General features: G+C 42.7%; 1 protein-coding gene across 1 annotated transcript in view; it reads left to right on the plus strand.

The window, feature by feature from the left end:
- FARSB (phenylalanyl-tRNA synthetase subunit beta) overlaps window positions 1-14,553 on the plus strand; it is a 38,176-nt gene extending 23,623 nt beyond the window's left edge. The window contains exon 17 of the mRNA XM_030456549.1: window positions 13,875-14,553. Coding sequence (XP_030312409.1) covers window positions 13,875-14,026 — 152 coding nt within the window. The 3' untranslated portion in view covers window positions 14,027-14,553. The remainder of the gene's footprint in view (window positions 1-13,874) is intronic.
- The last annotated feature ends 4,673 nt before the right edge of the window (window positions 14,554-19,226 follow it).

The following is a 19,226-nucleotide window of genomic DNA, read 5'->3' on the forward strand; positions in this document are numbered from 1 at the left end:
AGCTTCTTATTTGGAAGGGGGGCTAGAAGACCCTCTGGAAGTTGGATACTCAAACTGAACTGTTAGAGTCCTTTTCAAAACTCTTTTGCAGCTCCTTTTTTAATAAACAAAGCTTTTGCTTTAGCATCAAAATACTTGCAAGTGTTTTATATTCCACACATTTCAGTGATGTGTGCACGGCTACAAGAAACTGGGAAAAAAAGAATAACCCAAACACAGTGAAGAATTTATCTCTACACCCTAGTGCTGTTTAGTATTCCTGATGCTGTGGCATTGGTAATATCCATTCAAAATCCCTGTGTTCTCATAACATCATACATCCAGTGTAAAGGGTGGGTTGTTCCTTGTCATATGCAATACATTCCAAGTAGTTTGTGTCTTCTGACTCGAGGCAAAAAAAAAAAACAAAACCAACAAAACAAAAGTGCCTACTGCATTCTGTTTCACCAGTGATTCAGAAACTCTCCTGGGATAGCAGATAGGTTCCTTGCAGTTCTCCTGACATTGGAATTTAACCTTGGCTACAATACAGATGGCTGATACTCTGCTGCCACAGTAGGTGCAGTATCACTGCACCAACTGACTTAAAAGACCATCACTGCAGAGGTGGTTGGAAGACAAAGTAATTTGGGGAATTTTACCTAGTTTGAGATTTTTAGTTGTTTTGGGCTTTGTTTGTTTTGTTTCTTCCTAAACTTGCTTCAAGTCTGTCAGTTAAGCATGTCAGAGAGAAAGTGTCAGGAGATGATGGGGTTAGGTCAAGTACCCTGTAGCATCTTAAGAGACTGCAGGATACTGAAAACGTTCAGAAGAACAGTGGAAGTTACTTCAGAGGTTTTAAATCAGGACATTCCACACAGCATGGAATTTTAGATGCATCTTTATGGAGCGTGCTTTTTTATTGCCTGTGCCAAATTAAAATTTGTACAGTGAGCAATGGGTTTATCCTATGACTGGTTTAGGAAATTCCTAGACACTTATTTCTGCCTGTGATCTTGAGCAAAGCTTTAGATGAGTAAGCAGCACGGTGCAAAAGTAAGGTTTTAATCCCAGTGTCCTCATTTCTGGTGTAACTGATAAAAATAATTCGGATTATTGGAAAAAAATACAAGGAAAAATACTGCTTTAAATGAGCAGCAAAGAATAGACAGAAGTCTGTTGGGCATATATTTGCCTCTTCCAAATTCCTTTTGAAAAAAGATGCCTTAATCAGAGTTCTGTTTGGTCCATATGTGCAAATCATGGTTATTTAGGCTCCTTCTGTTCTACCAACACCTAAGTGTCCTGTGACTTGACCTTAAGGTCAGAGTCTTCTTGCCTCTGTAGCAACACCTGGGAAAAAAAGTACAGATGCTAGAAAATATGGGTGAAATTGTGATGTTCCCCTGGCCTTTGCACTGTGCTGTGGTGTAATCTGAGCTAGGTAATAAATGGAGAAGAGCTGTTTGGAGCAGCCTTAAGGAAGAGAGGGGTTTGAGTGACAGAATCCAAGGATTTCAACATACATTTGGCCCTCAGTGCTTTTCAGCTTCTTAAAATTATGAATGGATTTATTTTTTTTTTCTCATTACCACTAATATACAGATTTATAAAGTTTTAAAAAGAGTCTGTCTTTAAAATACTAAACATTTTTCTAAAATGCATGTGATGGCCTTCTGGTACATCAGTGAATCCTACAATTTCTGGCCTAGATAAGCATGCTGGGTTTTTTGTTTTATAGCACAGGCATCCATAATCTAACATAGATTGGAAGAGTATGATTAGTGTATCAATCATTACATTTCTATGTGTTACATAATTTTAAAAAAATTGTGTAAAACTCTTGAAATTTTAACCAGTTACATACAACTAATAAAATGTAAAAATCAGTATGGATGTGTGTGACTAGGGGGTAAACAAAATAAAATCAAGCTTTTTAAACAATAAAAATGCAGGTAGAAAGAGACAACGAATTTAATCACATGTTTCCAGGTAACAATAAAATCTATTTTTTAGTCGATTTTCACTGGTTTTGGTTCCCTTGGACTGGACACTAAAAGCATTCTGATAATTATTTTGGAAACCATTCTGAATTTCAACTATTAATCTCTGCAGGAATGGGTATGTTTTCTGCCACATTGTGGTCATCTTCTGCATGTGGATGACCATCTGAGATCACTGTTTTCTTCTAGCAATGAGGATCATGATAAGAGGAGGTGATAGTAATCGTGGGATGTGGATCCAGAACAAAGTCTCACTGAGGCTAAAAGGAATAAAAGGGCTTAGTAAATACTGATAGTGGATTCCACATGGCAGCCTTCAAAGGAGTGGTGTGAAGTGTCAGGTATAATTATCCTCACTCCTGTTGTAACGTTTAGAATGACTGTCCCTTATTTAAGGGAAGAAACCCTAGTTTGGCAGCACCTTTGAGAGTCTCTGTACTTCACAAATGGAAGATAATTGTGCACAGACTGTTTGAAAATAGCATCCATATGAAAATGAAAAAAGCTTGACAGATTCTCAGAAAATGTTAATGGTAAATCTGTGCACTGATTCTGCTTCATTGCCCCACGACTTCCCATGACAATGCTCATGTTTGATGAAACAGCATTCATTCACCTGAAAACAAACCATCCCTCGATCACATGAGCTTGGGAAATTAATTACTTTTCTATACATTATTGATTCTTGTGAGTTTCGGCTGACTCTTGGGTGTTTTTTGATTTATAAGTAAATATTCATGCCCTTTACCCATCAAGGGCTGGGAAGTCAGCCCACTTGTGCTCAACATAAATGTGAGCTTAATAAAGGCATCCTAAATCTTGCTTCCTTCAGTTATTGACAGTTATCTTGAACAGACATCACACTCCCCTCTTTTAACTGCCCTTATTTAATTAAATGAAAGGTATGGTCAAGTGTAGAAAATTTTAATTCCACAGTAAATCAAAGTAATAGTTCCTCATTTGGTAAGGTTTAGATGGGAAATTGGAGGTGTGAGTTATCTCCATAACTAAGAACAGCAAGAAACATTTGCTTGTATAAACAACAATTATACAAAAAAAAAAAAAACAACTTTAAAAGAAGATTTAGACTGTGAATCCTCAATGCACAAGAGAGGAGGAGGATGGTCTGGGACTAATGCTGAGTTGCATGTATAGAATTGAACCCTGGCATCTGTCTCTGGTGATCAGTTTATACTGGGGGACTGTAATGTGCACAGATGTTTAGTACCCATGTTGAACTTGGCACTAATGATTCCTATTTTAAGGAACTGTGGCTTGATTGCTATTAATGACAATCCAGAACTGCCAGTTGCCTCTCTTGGCAGCCATTTAATTGTCCCTGAATGTCAATAATTGTTATTTACTCACAGATAACTAAAGGAAATGTGCCAGTTTTACTATGAAGCCTCCAAATATCATTTGTGTCATGTTAGAAATCAATCAATTCTGAATCCATTTAATTGGCATCCAAAAACAGACACTTTCCAGGTGCTACTGCAGCCTTTCAGTTTTCTTTACAGCCTTGCAAATTACAAGTTTTGTAGGTAATCAGATTTGTTTGCAAGGAAATCAGATCAGCTGGGAAATGACTGTATTTGGATCCTCTGAATTTCACATTTCCCAGCTCCAAAATCTTTTCTCACCTAGCATCAACCTAGGTCATCCTCCTTGGAAATACTTCTATAGTACTGCAAAATTCTACTACATTATTTTTGCAGAAAATTACCAGCATTAGAGAAAAAACAGTTGTTTTGAGACCTGCACTCTAATTCTTGTGTCTAAGACTTCCAACGTCTCAGAAACATCCTGGTCCTGGTAGATTAATCAAAGATGTCCTTCATTTTTTCAGTGGACTGGAAGACACTTTACTATCTTCAAGAAGACCTTTTTTTCCCCCCAGATTATAATTCCTAAACTGAGATATTTGTCTCACATAAAAACTTCCATCTTGTTAGCAGATAAAAGTACACTACCTACAATTCTAATCTTGTCTTGAGTGCTGCCAGTCACTAATCTTCCCAGTTTATTCAGATTCCTGATGAATTTTCAGTCATGGTTACTAATCACATTTTACTAAGTGTCATTTATTTCTCATTTTTGTCTGTTAGGAGCTCATCTGATTTTTCATCACTTTCAGTCCAGCACTAAACATGGGTTGGGTTTTAGTGAAAACCATGTACCCCATGCAGCGCTACAGGCTGGGGACAGAGTGGCTGGAGAGCAGCCAGGCAGAAAGGGACCTGGGAGTCTGCATCGACAAGAAACTGAACATGAGCCAGCAGTGTGCCCAGGTGGCCAAGAAGGCCAATGGCATCCTGGGCTGGCTCAGGAACAGCGTGGCCAGCAGGTCCAGGGAGGTGATTCTTCCCCTGTACTCAGCACTGGTTAGGCCACACCTCGAGTACTGTGTCCAGTTCTGGGCCCCTCAGTTTAAGAAGGATGTAGAGGTCCTGGAGCAGGTCCAAAGGAGGGCAACCAGGCTGGTGAAGGGACTTAAGCACAGATCCTATGAGGAGAGGCTGAGGGAGCTGGGGCTGTTCAGCCTGAAGAAGAGAAGGCTCAGGGGAGACCTCATTGCTGTCTACAACTCCCTGAAAGGAGGCTGTAGCGAGGTGGGAACTGGACTCTTTTCACAGATGACCTTCACCAAGACAAGAGGACACAGTCTTAAGTTGTGCCAGGGGAGGTTTAGGTTAGATATTAGAAAGAATTTCTTCACGGAGAGGGTGATCAGGCTATGGAATGGACTGCCCGGTGAGGTGGTAGATTCTCCGTCCCTGGAGACATTTAAAAAAAGACTGGATGTGGCACTCAGTGCCATGGTCTAGCAACTGCTCCGGTGGGTCAAGGGTTGGACTAGATGATCTCTGAGGTCCCTTCCAACCTGGCTAATTCTATGATTCTATGATTCTATGAAAAAAGTTTCCAGTTCTTGCAAAACTGGGACTACTTGTTTACCAAATAAATTCTTCTCCCCATCTTCCACTCCCATTTTTCCTTTTCTTTTTTCCCCTCTCACTCTCATAGTCAGCTTTACAAATCAACACTAAACAGACAAGGCATTTGGTTTTAAATTTGACTGATTTGAGTCCTTTCGAATGCATGACCCTACTTCTTGCAAGGGGTTCCAGGAGATCCAGCACTGATCATTACAATGGCTTAATTATAAACAGCCACTTTTGTAAGATGTTTTATCACTTGAAGATTTTCCAGTGTTGGGGACTACTTTGGGATCTAATTAGTTTCTAATTACTTTTCCAGCCTTTTCTCCTGAGCAATTTATCCTGCAGCATCAAGGGAGCTTAGTTATGTGTAGAAGTACAGTTTAACAACTCAGAATTAAATTATCTCAGGAAGTAGGTGTGGCTGCTCACTTCATTTCTCTTTAAATGTGTATTATTTCCTTCCCATAAATTCCTTTATTTCCTTCCCATAAATACAGGACTTCCATTTCATAGGAACTAAATTCTTCTCCCCTTCTGATAGTTTCTGCATGTTCCTTCCCAATACCCTTCGAGTATCATTATCACATTTGACACACTCTTTCCACCTCTATATGAAATGAAAAAATTCATTGAAAACAAAGAATATATTTGCTTCTCAAACACAGAAGATTTCAGAAGAGAATCCCCTTTGAACTGAGGCGTTTGGAAGTATGTTTCCTGCAGTACAACAGTGGGTGGAAAAATCTATGATAACTGCAAAAACATTCTGAGGAGGAAGGGTTATAAAGTCAGTTTGTAAAGACACACAACCTATCTTTTCTGCTGCTTTTTTTCCCAAGTAGTAACTAATAAAGATTACAGTGTTGTTCTTCCTCTTATATTTTATTCTGACTACTACTTCTTGAAGCATTCCATTTCTCCTGCCAGTTAGACTTCTCATTTTCTACCAGAAACATGTAAATGATTGGCACTTCTGTCCCTGAGCTCAAGGTGGTAATTTATTCTCCCTGACATTAATTCTTTGCACTACTGCTATTTCATTACTGGAGAGGACCCTTCAGACTTTATTTCTCCTCCTGCTCCACCCCAGGGCAACTATCTTGTTCAGTTTTACATCGTAACAAGTCTAACATGAAAGTCTTCCATGCAGCAAGGGCTTAAAGCATCTGGCACATCTTGCATTACATAATAGAGCACTAGGTCACTTCCAGTTTCTCTGTCTCCTGTTTTGAAATGGCTTTGAAAATATAGTTTATGACTGAAAAATAAATTTCTGTTTCAAGGAGAGAGGAGATTCATCCAAGCTAGCAGCAAAAACCAGAATCAAATGCAGCATCTCCTTTCTCAGAGAGAAGGTCAGGGGTCTGAACAGTGAGGTCAGGGTGCAGGACTGGCTGAGTGCTACATTTGCCTGATGCCACAGTTTGAGCATCTGATTCTGCTGTCACCTTCTGCACAGCCTGCTGTGGCTGGAGGCCAACCAAGTGTCTGTTTAGGCTTTCATTTTCACTACAATATTTACACTAATGCTAGCAGTTGTGATCATGTTGAACTTAGGTCTGATCTGGTCTGATGTTTGTGAACTGCAGTAAGGATGCAGAGGATCATTGCTTCAAATTTCATCTCACATCAAGTTCCTGGCGTGCGTGCAGTGAAGCTTTAAACAGCCATATGCAAGGTTTTGACTAAAACTTTTGATCAAGGTGAATGCAGGGCCCTGAGATTGGCATTTCTGTTCCCATGGGGGAGGAATTGACTTCACCTTGTACTGCTGCTTCTGGTCTATGTATTAGGAAGCAGGAGAGAGCAAAGAAGTGCTGAGCTAGTGCAGGCTCAACCTAATACCTGTGCTGGGCATACAGCTTCTCTGTTTGGGTCCAGAACCAGAATAGCTGTAGACCCAGCACTGCTTCTGGTCCTGGGCTGGCTCACTCTTGGCCATTTCCAGCAGCTCCATTCCTAGTGGTGCAGCCACAGGGCACTGGTTTGCAACAGGAACCTTAGCTGCTAAAACTAAATGATTAAGAGGCACTGCTGAGATTGTTTAATGATGTATTATTCCGTGCTGGTTTGTCAAGTCATTTTCTAAAAGGGATGAAATGTGGTGGCCATAAAAGCACGAGGTCAAGTGGCTGTTCTCTGCCTCAGCAAGTAATGTCACTGGGACATGAAGTGACCAGACAAGATGCAAACTAAGTGTGACACAGTAGACAAGACTCGGGGAATGACTTAGTGCTGGTTCTTGCTTTTCTTAAATACAGCTATGAGAGCAAAACCTAAAAGCAGAAGTCTGTTTGTTATTTCCCTAGTTTCTTAAAAATGCAGGTGTCTGCAAAGATGAATTATTACTTTAGTTATTTTAACAGAGAGAACAAAAAGTCATGGGACATGAAGATATTAAGTGTTTCAATAATCAAAGCTGTGTTCTCTAACTCAAGTCAGCTAGTGAGACACCTCAAAAAAAAAAAAAAAACAAACCAACAAACAAAAGCAGCAGCTGTGTTTGGGAATTCTTGATTTTTATAAATAGCTGTGACATTTGTAAGTCATGAGCTTAGGCTTGTGACTTTTAGACAGAACCAAATAAAATATTTCGTACAAATCTGCATAAATTAGATAAAACTGGCCTTAAAAAAAATAGACATGTAGCTGCCATTTCTCACAGCTGGCACACAAGTGCAGGTTTAGTGGGGTTTATACACAAATAATGATTTCTAGAAAAATACATGGAATTTGATAGATTTCTAGGTTTCCCACTCAAAACCACTTTGCCTGTAGACATTGCTTAAGCAGCCACCTTTGCACTCCAGCACTGAATACTTGAAATCCTGTTACCTAGATCAGTGACCCAAAATGTCTGCTTTCCTTAGCCTCAGCATCCACCCAAACATTACCTCCAGGAATGGTAGGATCACTCTGACTTCCCCCAAATAATCTTAGGTATCTGACACTGCTGTCACCCTGGGAATAATCCAAGTGGTGACTAAAGACAAGCTCCAAACCCGATACATTCTTGAACCACTTCCTGACATCCAGCAACACGAAACATCCTCAGTTAAAGCTCCTAGGGCAAGAGTGAAAAATAAATCTAACCTAAAAGTCTGTGTTGGTCTCTGTTCTCAAGGCAAATGAGGTGGGGAGCTACACTGGTCCCCAGTCCATCACTGCAACACACTTTTGACATGACTAACAATGGATCCAAGCAGGATTATGATTATTTCCACACTGCTTGTAGTAACTTGGTGTTTGCACACAGGATAATTGATCCCTAAATAGTCTTAAATACAGTCAAATATCAAACAGCACCTATTCAGTTGTAAATGAGTATATATAAAGGGTTCTTGTAAGAGAAGAGTTAGTTTTTGTCACACCCCTCCTAGAGATGGGACTTAATAAAAAAAGCAGCTATTGACTTGATTGTAACAGAAGAATATAATTAATGGACTGGCCATATTCCTTAGCCTCATGGTCTGCACAAGGTCTGTCTTATATTCTGCTCTGGTTTTGGGTATCCAGTGTGCCAGGCCAGGTAAATAATTGAATATCCCTTTGTCCTCCTCTGCTATGCCCCATATGTGAAGACTTTTGAGGAAAAAAAAGGGAAGAAATCCCAGGGAAATATGTCCTTTAGACAGAAGACATTGATTCATGTTGTACAAACATTTCCTATGTCATCTACTCAAGTGATGAGGTGGGTGGGGGATAAATCCAAGGCACTCAATTTCAGCTTGGTTATACTCATTTCAGTTTCCTGACATCTTTATTTAGGCATGATCTGGGGAGGGGAGGTTGTTCTGGCACCAATTTAGCCAGGTGTTACAAATGAGGAAATTAAAGCTGATCAATAGCCCAGTGATCCCAAAATATGTTTTTCTGGACATCAGAGCATATGAGGGAAGAACTGCTAATAATGTGCAACAAACAGTTTGTCTCTCAGTGTACTCCAAAAATCATGCAGGATCCAAGACATCTGATTTTAAAAACCAGCTGAAGGTAAATCATCTCACAGCAATATGGAATTCTGAGGTTGCTGGGGCCCTACACAAGGTTGTGTCAGCCTGCCTGCATGGCACACACAGCCAAGGTTGTTGCCTTTTCAAATGCTGACTGGTCTGATAATGTCCTGAAACTTTGCATTTGAGCCTATCTACCAAAAGAAGGAATTAGTTGAAAAGGGCAAGAACCCAAAACTTAAAAAAAACAAACCTCTAGCCTCAGAAAAATCTGAATTCCATCTAAGGTAGCACAAGTAAAAGACTTCACCAGGTGAGCCAGGACCCAGTAGTGAAAGGGCAGCTGGAGAGACTCAGGGGATGGAGAATTAAGATGAAAGAATTTGGAGAGCAGATGAGCTCTGCTCTATTACCTTCTTAAGCTTCAGCTTCCGATGTTCCTTCAAAGTTACAGGAACAAACGAGAGGGTTTGAAGGCTTAGAGCAACTGTAGGCCCATAATACTTTAATCTATTTCTGTTTGAAAGGGAGGGAGAGTAAGGCAGAGAAAAGAAACTGTGCAAGGTGTTTGACAACAAAGAGTGCAGGGACCTCTGAGCTCTTTGAGGGTCAATTAGCCAGAAAATGTGCTAAAGACTACATGCTCTACTGGATTATTGGCCAAAGAATTACCCCAAAGCACTCCAAGTGGCCTTGTTGCCTGACTACAGAGAGGCAATTACAGATTTTTGAGGATGTGCTACGGAAGCTTTAATTAAAGGTGTTATTTCTACATCACTGAACACTGAAAATGAAATTCTTACTTGCAGTCATGAGAAGTAGCTTTTGTCTTTCCCTTGTGTGTAGTATGTCAGCATAAGGCATGGCTGGCTTTGGCATCTCTTCTTCTATTGTATTTCACCCCACCCCTTCTCTTAACTACCAATTATAACATTGTCATAGTAAGAGGTGGCTTTCCAGTGCTAGACCTTATGGCTTCCTCTGGCATTGTATAGGTCTCTCCCAGCAAGGACAATATGACCTCTACCTCGATTTCAAGATGAAGTTTATTACTATTTGTGTGCAGAGCAAAAAGCATTAGCTGGATCAAGAGTGATAAATCTGTTGCCTGCAAAATGGGTGGTAGAGCAAGTTGCAATTTTTCAGTTAATTTTGGCTCTTGATGGTACAACCCAGCAGACCTACAAGAACAGCCTTCCAGTCCCATAGCAGCAGCAGCACACTCAGTCCCTTCCTGGCACACCTGCTGGTAATGGTGCCTCCAGGTGTGTTTCAGTGACTGCCTAACCAAGAAAAGCTTTCTTCAGGCAGACTGTGCTCTTCACAACCATACCATTCTTGAGGATATTATATACACAAATAGAACAACCTCAAGTGCCACCTGTCCTGCCCAAAAACTGCAGGAAACAGCTGCCTGCTTTTCTAAGAAGAAGCCCTTTGGACTCCTTTTGGCATCAACTGCACTGAAGTTGAAGAGCATGGGGGTTCAGCTTATGGTGTGATTTATTAAAATGAGAGAAGAGTGTGTGCATTTTCTGCTGATTCCCCATAGGTCCAAGTAACATAAATTTGTGTTCACACAGCCTTAACTCTCACACTGAAGTTTTATAATTTACTTTGAGAGATGATGTGACAGACCACACTACAACACAAGCTTTGCTAGGAATCCAAAACACCACTGCTATTTACTTTGTAAGACAATAAACATGCAGAGTAGGGAAAAAAAAAAATCCTTACCTTTGTTTCTTGGTTATTTTGACAAGTTCTCTGGTTTTCTGTTCTGCTCCAGGGGTTGCTTATGTCCTCCTGCAGCCCAGGGCTTGTCCTCAAAACACTGAGGTTCCTCCAGCTCAGGTCTCCTTTTCTAGTCATGGTTGGTCCTTCAGTTAAAGTACTCCCCCCAGCTGCAAAATGCTCTTCTCTCTTACCACCCCTTTCTGATTTTTCATCTAAGTTTTGTCTTTATTTATATGCTTCCCTTTCAATGTCTGAATTTTTAAATCTGAAAATGGCATTTTCTCCAGATGCTGCTGCCCTTGCTGGAAATTCATGGACCAACAAAAATCAGCCTGAGACCTAAGCCACCATCCTTCCCCTACCACATGTGTGGTCAAATTCACTAAAACGAGGAAGACCTCAGATCCCCCATCTGGGGGATGCAGTCTGGAGGCCTTTTTGGCAGGCAGGAGTATGTTTTAAACCATTCTGTAGTGCAGCCAATTATCATAAGAATAGTTTCATTATTAACCAGAGTTCATAAACTCTTTGCAAACCTGTTCCTCAGCTCATGTTTCTTTGGTGCAAGAGCCAAGTGTTAGCTGGACAGATGGGAACCTTAAAGCTTTAAAGAGGTTCTCTGGGTTTTATTTGCTTGTTTATTTAGTCTTTTCCCATCTCAGAGCAGTGCCCCCTGGGCCATGCCCGCAGAGCACTGTGACACTAAAGCCACCAGCATTTCAGGGCTGGCTTAACCAGCAGTGGAGAGGTGGTCTGAAGGTCCTGCTTTCTGCACATAGGGGAGCTAAATATTTATTCTCCCTTGATACCAATGATATATTTACCTCTTTGCTGCAAGGAAACACAAAGCAAACTAAAAACCATCAAGGTCCTGGATCAGTTGCTGGATATGAGATGGAAAATGTCTCAATGTATGGTTGCATGGTAAAGCCAAGCCAACAGCTTGCCCCACACTCCTCCTCTCTCCAGGTGGAAATCCATCATCTCCCTTGGCCCTCTGGTGATTGACTGATTCACTTCACTTGTGCTGTGAAGCTGTGCTGTGATTTCATTGGTGTGCAGGTTCTAGATAGTGTAACACATCAGTTTATGGCAGAACCATTAAGTCATTTCATAGTTTTCAAGAGGATGTCAGGAATTGCCAACAGTTTTCAAAACTTTTTAATTGCAAATGCGTATTTTGTAGTTAAATGTGGGGGAACTTACACAAAGGTTTGGCTAAAGAGTGGTTTGACTTTGGGCCCTGTAGTACTCCTCTTCCAGCAAAGCAGCTGCTGCTGATAAAGTCCAACTGAGCAATATGTGGTGTACACAAAGTCTTTAATAGTTGTGGCTGGCCAGGACTGCTCCTTGATCTCAGGGTGAGCAGCCAGAGCTCCCAAAGTCAGGCTCTTGTTATATCCAGCACCAGAAGTGGCCTCCCTGAGAAACCTCTCGTTTGATGCTAGCTCACTGAGTGTCAGTAAGTGAGGCATGAACCAGGAAAAACATGCATAGCTGTTAGAAGGATGAAATGACACTAATTTTGCAATAGATCAGCTCAGTGCAGTTTTATTTTAGACCCCATCCAGATGCCTAAACCAGGTCTTGAAACAGTCAAGCCTCATGATATAACTGGGACTAGATGGGCAAGGAGATAAAGGAACTTTCCCAAGGCTACATACAAGGCAGCTCAGAAGAACAGACAAGTCAGACTCACAGTTTTTTCACTAACCATGTTGTCAAAGCTCCTTTTCTCCTCTGATTTTATAGTGGGGTACCATGCCAACATTATTTATTTATGCTTAGTTCTTGCTCTTGTGCCAGTTTAAGCTCACAGTCAAGTTTCTAAAAAGAATATTGCTGTGTGCTGCTCAGATCCATGGTACAATACCAGCTTTATTCACAAATAGGAGAGCCTTTACCACTAACTACAAGGGTATTTTTAGGCTATGCTTTCACCCACAATCTGCGGAGTGATCTGTATGTGTGGCATTTGTTTCTTTCCTAAATTTGTTTTGTCAAGTTTTATTTTAACACTTGTTGTGAATGGTGCAGCTTGGCAGTGGGCAGGGGCTCTTTGGCTGCAGTCGTGTGGCACCAGCCCCAAGGGACAGAGAATCTCACTTGAGTACATCCTTTGTACCCATCTGTGCTCACAGATAAATCTGCTGAGTGATTTAAAAGATACTGGTTGAGAATGTTCTTGGTAACAGGTGATGTTACTGTGATCATTTACTTAGTGCTGTAAGATTTCACAAGGCAGCCAAAACTGAAATAGACATTGAAGTTAATTTGCCCTTGCAGCATGTTGGACAACAGAGGGACCTAATTGCTCTTCTTATTCTTGTAGCTGCAAGTTATGACTACAAACTTGACAGGGGACAATTGCTAAGTGAAGTATTTCCAGTGGGAAGCTAACAAAGATTGTATCTCTGGGCTTGACCACTAGTGAGCTGAGTGTCATGAAAATGTGCCTGCAGTTTAAAGTTAATTTGACCCTTTAGTACCATTTTTAAATAGCTCCTTGTAAATAGCAGTAAAATAATGTCCTGGGATGATCCTGAAGCTTGAATAGCATTTTTAACAGCCAATGGCTGTGGCCAATTCAACTGCTGTTCTGGGGGGTTTTGTGCTGGTTTTTGTTTGGTTTTTTGGGTTTTTTTTTGGTTGGTTGACTGGCGTTTTGGGTGGGGGTTTTTGTGTTTTTTTAATCCCAAGTAACATCTAAAAGTTGGGGCTTGATTTGAGGAAGATGATCTCCAAATCCTTTGGTTATTCCAGTGTTTTACAGTATATATGAAACTGCTTGAAAGCTCTTCTCCTGATGAGGAATGTAGGTTGTTGCTAGTTATGTGACATGTAATCAAGCATGACATTCCTACTTACCTCTTAAGATGACAGCAAGCTTTATTTCCTTAAACAGAGTGAGGTGGGAAACCTTCAGGTGTTAATTGGAGCCTAAAGCCTGGAAAAATTCTTCATTTCGCTGTCCCTCTGGCTTATCTGTGCTAATTTCTATTGCAGGAAAAATTCTGTCAAAACAACTGGAGTGTGAAAAATGCCCACACTTTGGGCTTCAGATTTTATTTTTAACTCAGAGTGTTTCCTCATGCTCTATCAATCATGACAATTGTTAATGCAAGAAACTGAGAGCGCCTTCTTAGCAGCTCAGCACAGAGAAGGGTTTAATACTGAGAGCTTTGTTCTCCTTGTTAAATGCCTATTGACTTCTTCAGCCCAGAGAAATATTGATTTTTCTTTCACTTTCTTTACAGCCTCTGCTTTCTTTCCTGGTCGCTGTGCTGAGATCTTTGCCAAAGGTCAAAGCATTGGGAAACTTGGAGTCCTACACCCCGATGTTATCACCAAGTTTGAGCTCACCATGCCATGCTCTGCCCTGGAGATCAATATTGAGCCCTTTGTGTGAAGATGGGACTTTTCTCCTCCTAAACCATCCACTGTCACATGCAGCACCCTCTACTCTTTTTCCTTTCTCTGCAGGCAACATCTGCTTACACTTTTATATTTTAATAAACTAGAAAACCAGCCTGGCTCCCTGGGTGAATGTATTCTGTACAGTGTGATTTGGCTAAGTTCTGCAGAGTAAGAACGTGGCATCTTGGACTAGACTGTGCCCTCAGTATTTTTAAGGGACAAAGGGAAGAAAGAAGTTGGGTAAAAGCCCAGTGTTTAACAAGAGAAATGTAATGGCAGAGCACACGATTAGTTTTCAAAATCAGAAATGTTCCACAGACACAGCTTCATACTGTAACTGATTACGGCTGCATAACAGGAATCTCATTCTTTTCTTATTGCATGAAATAAGATAATTGATTAGAGCAAATGTTGAGTGAATGTGAGCAGAACTAAGGAGTTGAGCTTTTATTCTGTACGGTTGTCATGTGCTCATCAGTGGCTGGGGGAGGAAAATAAACTTGTTTCATGAAAACCAGAGCTATTTTGTAAGCAAGATATGTGTAATATCTGCTTCCCTACTCCAGACATAACTGCTGATCCTTTATCATTCTAAATTCAGAAAGGGGAGGGGATGGAGTTAAATTTTTTCATGGTTGATGTAAGCCTAGTGGTTTTTGAAGCTCCAAACCAAATTGGAGAAATGCATTTAAAAGCACATGCCAGTGGTCTTTTGCATTAGGAGCTGAAAAGTATCAAAGCCTTTGCCTGACTGAGGCTGGAATATTTGTCTGCAGAAGTCAGCTGGGTCCTGCTGCACTCACATGGCCCCACCAGTGGCTTTCTGAACCCCAGCTGCACAGCAGGGACCACACGGCTCTGGGACGCTCTTTCTTCTCCTGCAGTTTTGCCCCTGACAATACATGGAAACCTCTCCAGGGTCAATCTTGGCCTCTCAGTGACTTTCTGGCAGCAGTTGTGCCTCTGCTGCCTGGGAAGCTGAGATGCTCCATCAAGCACAGCCATGCCCCATGCCTCCCTCCTGCTCTAACATCACTGACTGGGTGGCCAGCTCAGGAGACAGGAGCAGGCTCTTTACCAGCTTGCTAATGAAGGTGGCTGGCCCTCATTTCTGATATTGTAAGCATTGCTGGTGAGGCAGGCTGACAACAGTGAATATTTTGTGTTAAGCCACTAAGCTGTGGCTTGTTTCTCTTCCTGTTGTGAGCCAGGTAGCCCCTGATGCCAGGAGGGCACCGTCCAAAGGTGGAAGCCTGGGTGATGCTGGAGAAGGACATTGCAATTCCTGACTCAACAAGGAGAGGGATGAGAGCAGGGGAAGCTCACAGTTTTATGAGCTGCCTGTCCATGCAGTTCCCTGTCTCAGGACCCACGGTGGCTTTTCAGTGGTAACCCTGTCAGTAATCTTAACAGGTGGGAGGGCAACAGGCAAGGCTTCTTGGGGCAAGTGTTAATCCAGTATGAAGAATACGCTACAGTCGCCCATCTGGAAACCCTATGGTTCCTCTCAGATAGATGGAAGTGTAGATTTTAATTATCTCTGCATGACAGACATGAAATGAGACTACAGCTATTGCCATACATTGCACCACTGACTCCAGTGCCCACGGAGAGTGAGAAAACTGCAGCTCCCATTTTCAAGGCTCCCGGGGGATTAGCCAGCTTGTCCTTTGCAGGAGAGATCGCTCCGTGATGCCTACAGAACTGTAACTAAGCAAGCTCACAGTGTGGGAAGCAGTCTGGAACACAGATGGTAAGTATTAAACCCCCCTGTTTATTAGTGTGTCATGCATGGGGATTAGGATGGCAATCAGGCAGATTTGCATTTCAGCGGAGTACAGGCCTGTTTGACTCTCTTGGTGTCCCAGTTCGATGGATTTTCTGTCCTTTTGAGTGTGAAGGCCAGATGAGGCTGGGACTAAGGGGCTGAGCTGCAGTGGTACCTCTTGCAAGGCTTTTAGGGATCACTTTTTCCTACCATTTCTCTGTGTGGTGATAACCAAGTTGCTCCACAAGCAGGATGTTAGCTCTGTCCCAGGTAAGTAGCATTACTTCCTAGAGGAAGAGAATCCAGAGGAAGGTTAAAAAATCCTCAGAACCACCCCTCCCTCTTGCAAAACAGGGTGCTAGCAGCTTGCAGAGGCTGCTGGAGCTCTGAAATTCAAGATTTGCTGTAGTGCTGTGCTCAGGATTAGCTGTGAATCCTGACAAGTGGGGCACTTCACACAAATCCAGCATATTTATTGCAGGGTGTTGTCTTTCATAGCCCCAAGCCAATTATCTGATATTTACAGCTTGCTCATAGCTGGAGCCAATAATCAAGGTATCTGACACAGCTTTGGGCTAGAGAGAGCCACTATGAGCCTGACAGTTTTGCTTTTGCCCTTTGGTGTTGCTGTGATCTCTGGCAGAGGAACCATTGTCTGCTGATGGTGATGACTTCTAAGCAATATTTTAACATCTTTTGAATATTTCTTTAGGGCAGAGTTGAAAGTTGGATTTTTCACTATTGGTCCCCAGCGAATCACAGAATTGTCGTGGTTGGAAAAGGCCTCTAAGATCACCACATCCAACCATCAACATCCCCCCCAATAAAAATAAATATCTATATCACTATCACCATGCCCACTAGAGCACGTCCTGAAGTGCTTCATCTACATGATTTTTAAACACTTCAAGGAATGGTGACTCCACCACCTCCCTGGGCAGCCTGTTCCAAAGTCTAACTACTCTCTCAGTAAAGAACCTCCTCCTAATACCTTGTATAAATCTCCCCTGGTGCAGCTTCAGGCCATTGCCTCTAGTGGGATTCCTTTTGGCCTGCTCCTGCTGGCAGTGGGGACTGGGGCATCACTCAGGACCTGAACACAACACTGGCTGGAGAACCAAAAGCCTATTTGCCCATGCTGTCTGGATGATGGCTGGGTTCATTTCAGCTGGACACCTGATCTCTGAGGTTGTCCTTGCAGTGCTTCCATCCCTCAGAGGAGCTGTTCCCAAGGGCAGGACCTCTGGGGCAGGTTGGGCTTTGTGCTGGCAGGTGCTGGGAAGGAGCTGCTTGGCACTGTTGCTGTCTCCAGGCTCTGACCTGCTGGCTTGGGACTTAAATGATTCTCCCTTGGACAGAGGAACAGGGAATGGGCTGAGCCAAAGTGGAAGGGGGCTCAGCCTCAAGTGCAAGACACCTCCGAGCACTGGTGACACAGCTGGGTGTGAGGGAGGGACACTGGGGTGGCCGTGGTCATGGGCTGAGTGACAAAGGGGTCCCAGCAGACAGCAGGGAAAACAAGGAGCTGACAGGAGCTCAGGGGCATGAATGAGCTTCACACCTCAATATGTCACAAATATGAAAGGTTCCAGCAGACAGCAGGTAAAACAAGGAGCTGACAGGAGCTCAGGAGCATGAGTGAGCTTCACACTTCAATATGTCACAAGTATGAAAGGTTCCCTGGCTGCTGAGCTACACTTCCACCCTGGCCAGAGATGTACAAATATTTCCCAATTCCTGCTTGGAGCAGGCAGTAGAAAGGTTAAAACTGAAACTATTTGCTTTTTTTTCCATCCCCTACATGAAATGACCTGTATCCAGATAAGCAACCTGCAAGCCTGCTTGGGATTTTAGCCAGGAGCTTAGAAGGAAGAGGAGACTGGGGTCATGACAAAGTTACTGCTGGAAATTTAAACCTGGCAAATTCAGTGCTTGCTGGTTGGGTTTTTAATCCCTGCCAAGGGGTGCAGTAGTGTTTGGCTGCAGCCTCAAATAGCTGGTTCTCTGCTGGGGCAGCAGCAGACAGAGATGCTCTGGGAGAGGAGGAAGCCTGGATCAGCATCACATACCTGGAAAGTGGTTTGCAGAGAGAGCTCATCCGGAGGAGACAGCCTTAAGGCAGGACAGAGTGGGCTAAGGGTGAGATGCCTGTTACATCCCTCTTGAACACAAACTGAAGGAAATTTAGAGAAAGATTGTCTTGGCACCATCCCTCCAGCTGAAGAGTGCAGGATGGAGAGCTATGGGGATGGACCAGGACTGACAGGAAGGACAGTGCTGAGAAGTCAACAGCTCCCTGTTGATGGTTCATATCTGGAAGTTATCTCCTACCCTTTTCCCCCAGAGGCACTGTTTCAGTCTAAAAACTGAGCGTGCCTATTTTAGAGGATCCAGCTGATGCCTTTGTGTCTCAGAGTACAGAACATGACCAGCAAACAGGCCACACACCTCATTTTCTACCATGCTGAGGCACCCAAACTGTGGGGATAACAGCAAAGACACACACGGGTTTGCAACCAGGACCTGGTGCTTCAGGTTGATGAAGAAAGGGTGATAGAGCTTACCTTGTCAGAGGACTTCTCTCCTCAAAGCTGACCCTGTGGGAATGGCACAGCCCTATTGTGGAGCCCAGCTGAAAGCTGGACTGGGTCCTGGTGGCCTGGGGGTCCTGCAGCAGTCAGGTCTCACCCCAAGCATCTTTGGGCATTCAGGAGCCATGGGCACAGCACCTCCAGGCAGGAGAGGATGCTGAGCTGAGGACACCACCCTGCCTGCTTTCAAATACACCTCCTCAGTGAGCAGGGATTGGGAACTGTGACTCGTTCTCCTTACAGCAATCATTTACAGTTAGCAATAAAGGATGCTAAATGAACAGAGAAACACCAAATTTTGCAAAATAGGTGTATTTTAAAATTTGAACCAAGTACAGTTTGCATGTATTGCATGAATCACATGCAGGTGAATGCTATAAAAGATAAAAATACCTGTGCATGTACTTTAGAAATCCAAGCATTTATCTATAGTTTATAAAATTTTCATAGCATAAAATAGCTGTGATTCAGAACAGAATTTTTCCACATAAAACTGCATGAATGTCCCTGTCAAACTGTGTTCACCCCACAGCTTAAACACTCAAGCTTGCTGCCAAGTTTCTACCCAATTTTAGTCCCATCCAATGTAATGTGGCACCTCCACAGGGTTTCAGCTCTGCCATGCAGCTGGATGTCATAAAGCACCCTTAAAATAAGGGAGTTTAAAGGTGTTTTAAGGCCTGATGGCAGGACTTCTGTGGGGTGTGGGTGGGAGGGAGACCAAGGTCAGGTCCCTGTAGCTTTGGTGGCCCAAGGCCAGTGCTCACCCAAGGGCAGGAGTGAGCAGGCAGGTGCCCTGCTGGAGGGCTCACTGAACCTGCCTGTGTCCACAG

Source organism: Calypte anna, chromosome 9, assembly GCF_003957555.1.
Source record: "Calypte anna isolate BGI_N300 chromosome 9, bCalAnn1_v1.p, whole genome shotgun sequence".
Taxonomy (NCBI): Eukaryota; Metazoa; Chordata; class Aves; order Apodiformes; family Trochilidae; genus Calypte; species Calypte anna.